At 39.9% G+C, this 12,696-nt stretch overlaps 1 protein-coding gene across 1 annotated transcript in view; it reads left to right on the top strand.

The window, feature by feature from the left end:
* NPS (neuropeptide S) overlaps positions 1–8,201 on the top strand; it is a 72,438-nt gene extending 64,237 nt beyond the window's left edge. The window contains exons 2-3 of the mRNA XM_049646030.1: positions 4,767–4,848; positions 8,016–8,201. Of these exons, the coding sequence (XP_049501987.1) occupies positions 4,767–4,848; positions 8,016–8,201 (268 nt within the window). The remainder of the gene's footprint in view (positions 1–4,766; positions 4,849–8,015) is intronic.
* The last annotated feature ends 4,495 nt before the right edge of the window (positions 8,202–12,696 follow it).

Genomic DNA, 12,696 nt, shown 5'->3' on the forward strand with positions numbered 1-12,696 from the left:
TTTCAAGTGTGTGTGTGTGTGTGTGTGTGCATGTGCGTGCACGCATGCACGCACATGCACACACGCACATGTGTGTTGGTCAGGGAGAGGAGGCTTGAATGTCATAAGTGCTGTTTCCTCCAGAGCTGAGTAGATGAACAACATTCTAGGTCTTTGAGTGTGGACTATAGTGCACTACTTGAAGTGTGGTCTCTGAAGTCACACAGAACTGGGATCAAAACCTGGTTCTGACCTTCACAAGCAGTGTGATATTGGGCAGGTTGTTTAACCTCCATGACAGTCGGTCTCTTCAGCTGAGGGAGGAACATAATAGTGCCTTCTTAGAATCTGGATACAGACTTACTGAACTGACCCATAGAAAGAGGTCGTGCATAGTAAGCACTCAGTAAATAAATACAGGGTATGGTAGTTAAACTTTCTTGTTAAATGACTAGTATGTGTAAAAAGGGGTTTTTGGCTTATGTAAATGGGGTATCAGAGGAGAGAAATTAATTTCAAGCATGGATCCAGAAGGTTAACAATACCATCAGGTCTCTGTCTTTGTCTCTCTTTCTCTCTCTCTACCTCTACCTCTGTCTGTCTGTCTGTCTCTCTCCCTCTCTCCTAACCGCCCCCCACCCTTCATCTTCTCTGACTTCTGGGCCTCCTTATCAGGCACATTTTCTATACATAATAGTAAAGGTGTTCTCTGTTACATCCATGTATATCTAGTACATGGTGATACCATTTTTAAAAGTTTTACTTTTATCACAGTTTTATCACATGCACACAATTTCAAGGATAAAATAGTTCTTTTTCTTAATGTTTATTTATTTTTGAGAGACAGAGAGATAGAGAGAGAGAGAAAGAGAGAGAGAGGGAGAGAGAGAGAGAGAGAGAGAGAGAGAGAGAGAGAGAAGCAGTCTCTGTGCTAACAGCAGAGAGCCCGATGTGGGACTTGAACTCACAAACCATGAGATCGTGACCTGAGCCAAAGTCAGGTGCTCAACCAACTGAGCGACTCAGGAGCCCCAAGGATGGAATAGTTATAAGGTGAAATTCTGTGAAAACAGCATTTTGTACCTCTTATTCCATTGCCTGTCTGAGTCATCGCTTTCAAATGATGTCTGATTGTCTTTCTATTTATCTCTCAATAATATGACTGATTTTGATTTTTTATTTTTGAGCATTATAGCTTGAATTCTCTCTATACAAGTTAGGCAATTCACCACACGACAGAAATATATCATTTCTAACACCTAGCTCCCAATTTAGGTAAACTACCCCTTGGTTAGACCATTATTCAATAATTACATTTTTGTGACTATGCAAGTGATACTTTCCATTGAGTCAAGTAGTTAACTGTGACTACTTTTGTTTCCTACATATCTTTGTTTTCATTGGAACGAATATCTTTTTCTGTACTTTCGATTTATTTTCCTTTTTCTTTACTTTTCTTCAGATTTGTCACTAAGTCAACCCCAAATTCCTCTGTTGCATAGTTCTTCTCTCAAGACATACAGATATTCTTCAGCTTTCATCTTAAGAAATATCTCCCAGAATCTTCTAGCACACACCAATATGGACTTTGTGCCCTTCAAGCCTGGTGTGCAGGTCTCACTGGGGATCTGTTCTTACCATCATCCTGGGAATTTTCTTCCTTTGTCTCCTGTATTGATCTCCTGTTACATGTGTCGCTCACATTTTCTTCTTTATAGGTGCATATGCTTATTTTTTGGTGGAGATATCCTGCAGTGCTTCCTGACAAAGGGAATGAAGGAAGTGTAATTTGGAGATCTTGAAAATGATTGTTATAGTCTTTCACTGAAGGGATAGTTTTGTCGGGAATTAATTCTAGATTGGCTATCATTTTTCTCCAGAATTTTGAAGGCATTGCTCTATTCTCTTCCTAGGTCTCAGTGTTATTTTTGAGATTTCCAAAGTACTTCCAGCATCTGAATCTTTGTAGGTAATTTGAAAGCTTATAGGATGCAAATTGTTGAAATTTTATGATGATGTATCTTGGTATGGTTCGAATTTATCCATAGTGCCAAACACTTGATGAGTCCTTCCATCCTGAAAGTCAATATCTTTTGTTAGGGGAAATGTTCTTGAATTTCTTTATTGATGATTCCCTCTCCTCTCATTTTTTCCCTGTTTTCTTTTCTAGAATTTCTATTATTTATAAATTTTTTTAACATTTATTTATTTTTGAGACAGAGAGAGACAGAGCATGAATGGGGGAGGGTCAGAGAGAGAGAGACACAGGATCTGAAACAGGTTCCAGGCTCTGAGCTTTCAGCACAGAGCCCGATGCGGGGCTCGAACCCACGGACCGTGAGATCATGACCTGAGCCGAAGTCGGCCGCTTAGCCGACTGAGCCACCCAGGCGCCCCTAGAATTTCTATTATTTATATGTTAGAACTGCTGGGTGGGCACTCTTCCTTAATTATCTTAATTTTTTTCCTTGGTTTTTTTTTTTTCTGTGAGGTCTTGGAGATTTATGCAACCCTATCTTTCAATCCTTCTACTGAATTTTTTTTAATAGTTTTAATTTTCATGAGCTCCTTTTTGTCCTGCAAATGATTTGCTTTATATAGCATTATGTTTTTATTTTATAGATACAATATCTTCTCTTCTCTTTGGGATAATATTAGTTTTATTCATTTATTTGTTTTTAAGTTTTCTTCTCTTGTTTTCTCTCTGTTTCCTTCAAGTTACTTTTACTTCCTGTTTGTTGGTTTCTATCTTTCAAGGTAAAACACTGTTGCTACAGACTTCTCTCCCATTTTCTTTGTTCTGCCTTTATAAGTGTCCTGTACTCATTTTAGTTTCATCTCTGAGTTGTCTGTTTGTATTAAGATTGAGGGGTTAAAACATCCATAAATGTTTTGTGTGTGTTTTTGGGTACTGTCAGCCTTAGACGTTAGTGAATTTCACTGGGCTGGACTGCTTTTAGGAAGGAATGCTGATGTCTGTACCTCTAGGTTTTTCATCTTGAGCTGGGCAGATTCCACATTCTATTCACTTGTCTTGAGAGTAAAGACACATCTAACCATGTGCAGGAGTTGTGCCAAGAAGAGACCCTGACCGTAACACCTGTTCAACCTCTGTTTTCAGAAGAGTACCCCCTAACACCACTACCCCTGATTCCCTCATTCAGGAGGCACTCTGCTTTACCATTTCCTTAGAACAGACCTATATTCCTCTGCTGGAGCAGAAGTTGTCTGGACATGGGAAGTGGAGAGATGTGAGATTGAACTGATTCTTAAACTTCAAGCCGATCCTTTTTGTTTTCGTGCTGCCTTCACCACATCCAAACAACTGGCTCCATGAATACTTGAGTCTTTGGAGGGTCTGTTACTCAACTATTTTCATAAGAACTTTTCTCAGTCTTAGTCAATTGCTCATCACTCAGCAAAACACCACTGCCATCATCTTCTCTCCCATTCCTTTTGTTCTTATGTGTTTATTTTAGCTGGGTTTAAAGAGATACCGAAAGGAAATGTGTGTGTTTAGTTTTTGGTGTTCTTAAAGCTCTTTAGCTCCTAACCTCCATATGATATCCCCAAAAAGACTATGATAAATATGTTGGATCATATGCCCCTCCAAACTTGGCACTAATCCCTGTGATCTTTGTGCTCTTGAGGATCTGGGTCACCTGCTTTTCCTTGTGGTAGGCAAAAGGCGACTGTATGATCGACAATACATGAGAATCATACTGGTTGGCAGTTCCCTAAAGAAGGGGATGTAGCACTGACAAATAGGTAACAAATGTCCCAGACACAGGGCGGCTTTGTCCTCCAAAAGGTGCTGATCTTGAGGAAGCAAGGATTTCCCTCGGTTGCTTTGTATTAAAAAAATGTTGGCTTCATCTCAGAAACACTAGTTATCCAAACAGAGCACCTCCCTTGATGTCCTTCTCCATTGTAAGCCTCAGCAACATCTGTTCACACTTAGCACTCCCGAATCAATTTATTAATGTGGATGCCCATTGGTATGCAGGGATAGCAAAGGCTTCTTGGAGAAATTCTAAGCCCTGGAGAGAAGAAGGAGGCCATGGCAGGCAGCTCTTCCAGAGCTCAATGCCTGGAGCTCTGGGTATGTGCATAGAAAGGGGGTAGATACAAGGTCCTTCCTTTATTTGAGTGACTAGTGGCAAAAGGAGGTGATACTTGTTTCCCTGCTTTCACCTCAGAAGTCCCAAAGGAAGGAAATCCATTGTGGAAAAAATAAATAATCTGTGTGCTTTGTGAGGGTAGGTGCTCTCTGAAACAAGATGCCTGGGACATTCAAAGAAATAACGCCATCCTTCTGAAGTGTTGAACTTTAAGTTAAACAAACTTTGGTTTCTTCTGAGACCTCTAGCCGTCAGTGTCACAATGACGCAGTTCAGAAGACAATGCTTTTGAAGGACATTTTTAATGGCAAACTTTAAATGAAGTCAATCGTTGGTAGCTCCGTGACAATGCCTGTGCGTTATTGTCCTTTTCTGACTTAACAAGAACAAAAAAAGAACCAGTTAGTCACATATGATGGGACGTGATGACATTTTTACTCCTGAACTTTTCTAGTATAAAAGGGTCACCCAAGGAAGATCTGACAGTAAGTGTGAGGAATTTGGCAATAAAACCACCGATCTGCAGAGATTTCCGAAAACCCAAAATGATTAGGTAAAAGACTGCTTTTTTCCACAAAGAAAAATGTTGAATTTGTATATGCTTTTTTACATTTGTACTTGCCTAAATGAAACTAATCTTAAGGTTTGTTTCCTCTTATCCTACAGCTCATTAAAATTCAGTCTTATTCTACTTCTGTTGATTTCTACAATGCATGTGTTCTGGTCTTATCCCGTTCCACCTTCTAAGGTAAGAGTTTGCCTCTATTTTGATGCTTGACTAGGTGGCTTATTAAGTGTTTAAATTCGAAAATAATCTTAAGGAATATGAGACAGAAAAGTAATTTCTCATTAGTAGAGTTTTCAATGAAAAAAATACAAGTAGAGTCACGAAATTAGTAAAAAGAAGCATTTATGTGACAATAAATAATGCTGGACTTATTCAAATTTGTTTGGGCTCCTGCATAGAAAAGCATTCATTTCAATTTAAAATGTACATAGTTTTGCCCACAACAATTTATTTATTCCACATGTGTTCACCGATGGTCAAAGTGAACATTTAACCATTGAAACTGCATTACAAATACAATGGGTCATTTGTTTTAAATAGTGAATTTACTAATTTTATAAAAATGGTAACTTTTTCAGATATAGAGCATAGATAATACATCAGAAATCAATGAAATATCATATGATATATTAATTCATACATTTATTCAAGAATATTGACTGAGCTTCCAACTTTAATCATTGAACTGTTCAAAACCTTGAGAAAATGAACATCTTTCTTTGGCATTTTGAACAGTATTTCGACATGATATTTCGGTTGTTTTAATGTCAATACATTGTTTAAAATTTCAAACATTATTTTGTTGCTTAATACGTTTTGTGTTCATTGAAACTTAACCTGGCATACTGTAATTACTGAATCAATGTAATTCATGAAACTATTTTTAGGATAATGAGATGCTACATGAATCCTAAATAATAGATAAATGTCCAAACATAATGCTCTAGCTGTTTATATTATTGGTCTTCTCACTAATCTTTGCATCTGTCATTTTTCTATTTCTTGTTTACTTAAACCAGATTCTTTTTTCCTGATTTAGTCCTATGAGCATTCAACACTAATTGAGTCATTGATTCTATAAGACACCAACCATATTGATCAGGTTGATGAGTCACAACCCATAAATTGGTATATTTTCTCAAGTGTCTTCCTAATTACTTTTTATTCTTTTCCCCAAGGTTTGTTCATGACATTTCTGTTGAACAAGAGGCATTTGTGTGTGGCTTTTTTTTTTTTAATTAAGAATGTACTTTCTTCTAACGTACTTACAAATCTGCTTGTCCGTAAATGAAATGTTTCTTCTTTCAGTATTTTCCATATTTCTGTTTTTGCATGTGACAATTCCGTTCTCATTATAACTCCATCGTGTAGCAATGGTACCAATTTGACTGTTTAAAGTGAGTAATCATGCAGAGAAATAATATATAGGCTTTTGTAATATTTGTTGTGAACTTCATAGAGTCCATCAACTAAGCAAGTATACCATATTATTCTGTTAATAAGTCAGCTCTGGCAAGGACTCCCTTCAATGATCAGCAAAGTATATCGGTATCTTTTTAAGGGATGTTTTCAGGATCCCATAACCAGAACTGATGCATTTCTTTTTCAATATAAAGGTGGCATCATGAATATTTCTGTGAAGAACTGGAATGCTTCCTTTTCTGAAATGATTCATAGACCCCTCCTTGCTGGGGATTTAAAATAGATGACATTATATTGTGCTTAGATTTCTTCCATTAACACAGGGGAAAACACATAGTGAGCTTTCAAATAAGAGTTTTTGATTGGTTTTCTCATGACCAATATTTCTGAAACCCTGTCAGACTATCCCTGGGTCCAAAAAAGAAAAAAAAAAAATCTTTTTTTCAGAAGCCAATGGGAATGGTTTGCCTGGGAGCAGACTGCTGGAACTTTCAGTAAACCACCAAGTCATAGATGAAGATCCCAGAGAGCATTCTTTTCCCCCACTCTGTCCCCATTTCAGCTTCTAAAGTTACCTGAAACCACACTTGGTTTACTGCACCAGGAAAGGATAATGTGTAATTTTCACTTTGTAGTATGTTTCTTTCTTTATAATAAGACCATTCAGCCACTCTTTCCTCTTTTAAAAAAATGTTTATTTTTACAGAGAGAGAGAGAGAGAAAGAGCACAATTGGGAGAGGGGCAGAGAGAGAGAGAGAGAGAGAGCAAGCAGGGGAAGGACAGAGAGAGAGGGAGAGAAAGAGAATCCCAAGCAGGCTATGTGCTAGGACACAGCCTGATGTAAGGCTTGATCCCACGAACCATGAGATCATGACCTGAGTCAATATCAAGAGTCAGATGCTCAACTGACTGAGCCACCCAGGCGGCCCAGCCCCTTTTCCTCTTATTGTTCTCATGTGGTTGAGAAACATGGACTTGGAGTCAGATGCTTCCACTCAAATCCCTGCTTCACCTACGAGGCATTTAATCTCCTCATATAAAACTTAGCAATAATAATACCTACTTCACACAGAGCTTTCTGAGGGGATAAAATGAAATGAAGCACATAAAACATTTACCACAAAGAAGATCACGGATGAATCTTTGCTCCATTTATTGATGGGATTTGCAGTGGTGCCTCATCAACATTGTACGTCCTCTGAAATCCCTCTTTTGTGATTGACAAGTGTTGAAAATTCTTACTCGATCCATGGGTCAGGCCCACTTCCTGGAACTGCCCAGCCCTGTTTCTTGGGACGTGCCCTTTGCTCTTTACTTGGTTTCTTCATCTAGAAAGTGTGAGGTTGAACTGCAGATTCTCAATGGCCAATGTGAGCTCTAAGATTCCACATGTATATTTCTTTTGAGACGAAGTGCCCCCTACACTATCCAGGTCTTTGAGCCACTGATGAGGAGCTGAGCCAAAGTCAAAAGATGAAGATCCCATTGTTCAAGTAGCAAGATATCCTGATGGAGAATCTTGGCAAATGGCCCAGGACAAAGCTCAGAAAGGAAGTGTTTCCCACTGAGCCCTGAAGTTTGGTTATCATGTGTCGTTTTTCTTAGTGAATTTAAAAAACTTCCCAGGACTCATTAGTGCCAAGTGAAAGATTCTTTATAAAGTAATAGCAACCAGATAACTACATATGGTGTATGACGCAAGGACTGGGTAACAGCAATTACATAAGGGTATAAAAATTAGACAAGCGCTCTGAATAATATGTTGTATCTAGATAAATTGTCTATTGTGTTCTGGCAAAATGTCCCTCAGAAATGTTGGAGTCATTGGATTTACTGCCTTCACGTTTTGAAAATTCTTACTATTGAAATAAACTTTTAACCCTAAAGCTGTGTTCTCTCCCTCCTCCCCCATCTGAATTGCCAGGTGCCTGGAAAATCTGATTACTTTCTCATCCTGCTGAACAGCTGCCCAACCAGGATGGACAGGAGCGAGGGACTAGATTTTCTAAAGCCAATTTTGGAGAAGACATTCATGAAAAGGAAAAGGTCCTTTCGCAATGGAGTTGGAACAGGGATGAAAAAAACTTCCTTTCGAAGAGCAAAATCATGAATAAGTGTGCAAAGGACTCTGGGAATTAATCTCAAACTTTGTAGAGTGTGACTGATGTGCTAAAAGTCAGTTATATCTTTATCATTAAGTGTTGGTGTGCTCTCAATTCTTAAATATCATTTTTCTCTGAGCTGGTACAGAGTAAATTGAGTTTGAAAAACAGGTAAACCTGCCCCAAACTTCCACAGCAAGAGAATAAACTATTTATGTGATCAGTTAGCAACTTCCCTGACTAAGGATGGGCACATTTGCTTTGATCTTAAATTGGCCAGAAAGTACGAGCAGTTTTACTGTAATGACAATGGTATGATTTTTTTCCTGCCTGTAATACTGTATATCATAATACTGATTTTTTTTTCTTTTAAATACGGCTTTCTGAAATGACTCAGAAGAACCAATTCTTCTGGGATGTGTGATTTCAGTTTCTCAGAGAGTCTTGTGAGATCACCCAAAGTTGAGATTCATGCTACCACTGTGTTTTCTTCCATCAATTCACTGATACCAGAAATAAACATCAGCTGTGCCCTCTGGGTGTAACCCTTGCTGTTCTTTCCATCAAATATACTTGGACGTGGATTGTTGTTTTGTCTTGGAAGTTTGTCGTTTCCTTTTATCTTAAAACACAGAAATAGTGCCAGTAACAATAATGACAATACAGGAACTGCTAGTTGCCCTGTGGTGTGTGGGGGGAGGAGGTCCTCCTCCAAATTGTGCCGATTAACACCCCACTCCTTTCCTTTCCAGGAAAGACCTGGACCCTCCTTCCACTGTAACTCCCGACATTACTCGTTTTAAAAGGATAATGTAACATTGGTTGGCGTGTTATTTCTTCAGAGGCCCAACTTTAATAAACGTGTACATGCCTATTCGATTCTGCAGTACACTAAGGGCATTCTGACCAAGAAAATCATTATGTTTTCCACTTCACTCTATGTGTGTAGACACAGATGAGGTGAAAAAGTCGTCATGCACTTTAAAATGGACTAGGGACCCTCATATCCTTTTGCTTCCTACCCCTGTGGTCCTGGCCTTTGTTCCTATGGGGACAGCTTTAGAAATCTAACCAGCTGGCTAGTAACAGCTCAGCCCTCCCTGCCCTCCATGACCCAACTTTCAGGGCATCTGGAATGCAGCAGAAGAATTTATCTATTAGTAATGTCCTGTCTGCTCACAAGCACTGCGGCACCATAAGGCCTAATGGGTGAGATGCAGAGTACTTCCCATAAACTGGAAAATCTGACAGCAGATTGTCAAAGAAACTAGTATTTTTTTTTTTTAAATCTGCCTAGCATGATTGGCAGGGGGGCTAATTAACTAACTCAATAGGTGTTATTTACTGCTTCAAAGTTGAAAAATAGTTCCTGCACTAATATGTTCATGGCAAGCGTGGTGTCGATTGGGGATCTTATGTAGGGAAGACGTTGTTGTTGCAAGGAACCTTCCTTATTTCCTATTTGCATTTATATGGATTGGTTGGAGTAATAAAACACTAAAAACATAATTGGAAAAATTCTTTTCCCACTTCTGGATCTAAAATATCATTGTAACCTCAGGGGGAAAAAGGCCTATGAAAAAGTATTTGCACTCTAAAAACTATAGCAGAGGAAAAGCTGGCAGCAGGGAAATTTACCTTCTGAGAAGAAAGTGTACCTTTTGCTAAGATGTTAGGAATAGAGTGTTTAAGATGAAAAATACCTCCAAGTCGTATTTAGATAGTGTCATTAGAGAGGTGACCAAAGGCTAACCATGTAAAACTTTGGGAAAGTGAACCCGAAGCCAGTGTACGAGCCAAGTGGCCAGTGGACTGTATTCAGTAACTGGTGTCAGTTTCTGCAGAGCCCTGAGCCCACTTGCTCTCAAGGCTGCAGCATGGAGAAAGGCCCGGGGTGATGGGAGGTGGTGAGGAGCTGATTACCAGATGCTAATGACCCTTTGCCCTTTCCCAGGTCCTGGTGGGGGAGGGGATTGTTGGAGGAGGACTGAATTTCACCTTTAGAGCCAGCTGCCTTAGGCAAGGCTTTGGAAGCCCTCAGAATGCAAATATCCCAAGGGAGGAATAATGTGAGGAGTTAATTTTGGTCAGCCATACCTCAACCTGTTAAGTTTCATGTCGTATCTGGAGAGATTTTTCTAAAAGAGAAGGAAAGGAACCATGCAGGACTGGGCAAGCAGGAGGCCACAGACCCCTGGGCCACATGGACTTGCTTGGATCTCAGTGCCACTCTTTGCTCAGTTTCATGACCTTGCTCAAGCGTCTAGAATCTTCCTGAGCCCAAGTCTCATCAGCTATGAAATAGGCTCAGTATGACTGACCTTGTGGGATTGTTCGTTTGTTCATTAATTTGCCGCTTCGTTCACTTGACAAATATTTTTTGAGCACCTAGTATATCCAGAGAGGGTATTCTAGGCAACGGGAATGAAATCATTAAGAAAACAGACCAAACTCCTGCTCTTATTGATATTTCATTGGGGCTAGAGGGGAGTTGGGAAAAAAACAAGATTATAGACGTTAGATGATGATAAATGATAAGGAGAAACTACAGGGAGAAGGAGTGTGGAGGGGTAGGAATGTGGATGTAATTTCAGATACTGCTGTCAGAGAAGTTGCTGAGAATGATTAGTAAGAATTCCAAGATTTCTACAGTGGAGTGATCAGGGTGAGGGTAAAAAGGATGGAACCAGACAAGTAGGGGATTTATGCAGGGTCTTGTCAGAACTTTTGCTTTTCCTCTGAATGACATGGGAAGCCCCTCAAGAGTTTTGAGCAGAGAAATGACATTATCAAATATATCTTTTAGCCTTCATTAATTTGTAAGAGTCAGAAACAAATGAATACCTAGTAGGTCTCCATACTAGCAGCCGCAATTCTTTCTGTGATTGACATTTAGGAACTAGGATTCCCTTCTTTCCCTGCCTCTTTCACAATTCCACCCTGGGAAATAATTACGCTGTCAGTTGGAGCCTGTGGTTGGGTAAGGACCCTGGGAAGGGAGAGCTGTCACTCTCCAAGGTACTGAAAGAATCTGGATGAGAGATCAGATTCTCATCCAGCAACTAAAACTTATCTTGAAGGTGAAACTCCACTGGATTCTCTTTTATGCAAGGATGAGGATCATCTTGTTCTTAAAAACGTTTATTGAGACTTCCATAGAAGCATCCCGAATTTTGGAAGAAGGATGCATGAGTATGTGAATCTGTGGGTAGAAAACCCATGCAAAGAAATACAAGAATTAAGATTGCAACTCACACACATGAATTTTAAGATGCTCATCTCATTCCCTTTCTCCTGGCAATTTATTTCTAATGCAGAAACATTAAAAACCAAACAATGATGCCTGCTACAAAATTTCCACTCCAAACACTTAGCCTCATTCACTTTTGAGCATTCCCAGGAAGGAGCAATATTTTAGGGAACGGAAATACAAAAACAATTGGATTTCAGTTCTCACATAGAGTAAGACCCAGAACACAGCAATTTGACTCAACGTCACATTTTTTCATGTTTATTTATTTATTTTGAGAGAGAGGGAGAGAGACATAGAGGGAGAGAGACAGAGAGAGTGCATGAGCTCAGGAGGGCAGAGAGAGAGGGAAAGAGCGAAGCCCAAGCAAGCTCTGCACTGTCAGTGCAGAGCCTGACTCGGGACTCGATCTCACCAATCATGAGATCATGATCTTAGCCAAAATCAAGAGTTGGATGCTTAACCATCTAAGCCATCCAGGCATCCCTCAAAATCACATTTCTACACTCTATGTTCTCAACTCTCTTGGGCCTGTCAGACAATAACAGGCAAAAAAGAAACATCCAGGTGGCTCCTCTCTGTTCCTTCCCTCTGGACTCATTTCTCTCTGCTAATATTCATGTGGACTCACATGTTAAGAGTAGAGGTGGGTTTCACTGTCAATGGAAAATTCTCACCTTACTTCCTCTCTGTGAAGGAAAGATTGTCTTCTGGGTGGCCTGGCAGCAACTCTGAGCTGCCTGGGCTTAACTGTGTGGTCTGTGTCTCCTCCTTTTCATGAGTGCTGTGCACACTTTCAACTCTCCCCATCTGGGGTCTGAAGCTTTCCTGAACAGCTGACACTCTGGTTCAGTCTGTTTCTCCCTGGATAACAAATCCATTCTCCTGCTTGCCCTACAAAAAGTGAGACAGCTGGCAGGATCTCTCTCCTGGAGCACAAACTGTGGTGGATCCAGCCACACAGGTGCAAGACGCCTCTCCATGGGATAACAAAGACCCACACCAGGTCCTGCAGGCATTGTCCTGCTGCTGGGCCTTCTGTTCCTGAGCTCCACTTTCCATGGTGTGGTGTTGAAACTGAGTGTGGGCCTTTTGGCTGACACCTTCCTGGCTGACCTCTGCCTATCAACTGTTAAAGCTCTAGCTGAAGTAAACTTGCAAAGAATCAAACCTAAAGACATCTTTACTAAGTTGGACTCAATGTGTGGTTACAAACAGATTCCTCCACAGTAATAAACAAACTCCCACTCACC

This window comes from Panthera uncia, chromosome D2 (genome assembly GCF_023721935.1).
Source record: "Panthera uncia isolate 11264 chromosome D2, Puncia_PCG_1.0, whole genome shotgun sequence".
Classification (NCBI taxonomy): Eukaryota; Metazoa; Chordata; class Mammalia; order Carnivora; family Felidae; genus Panthera; species Panthera uncia.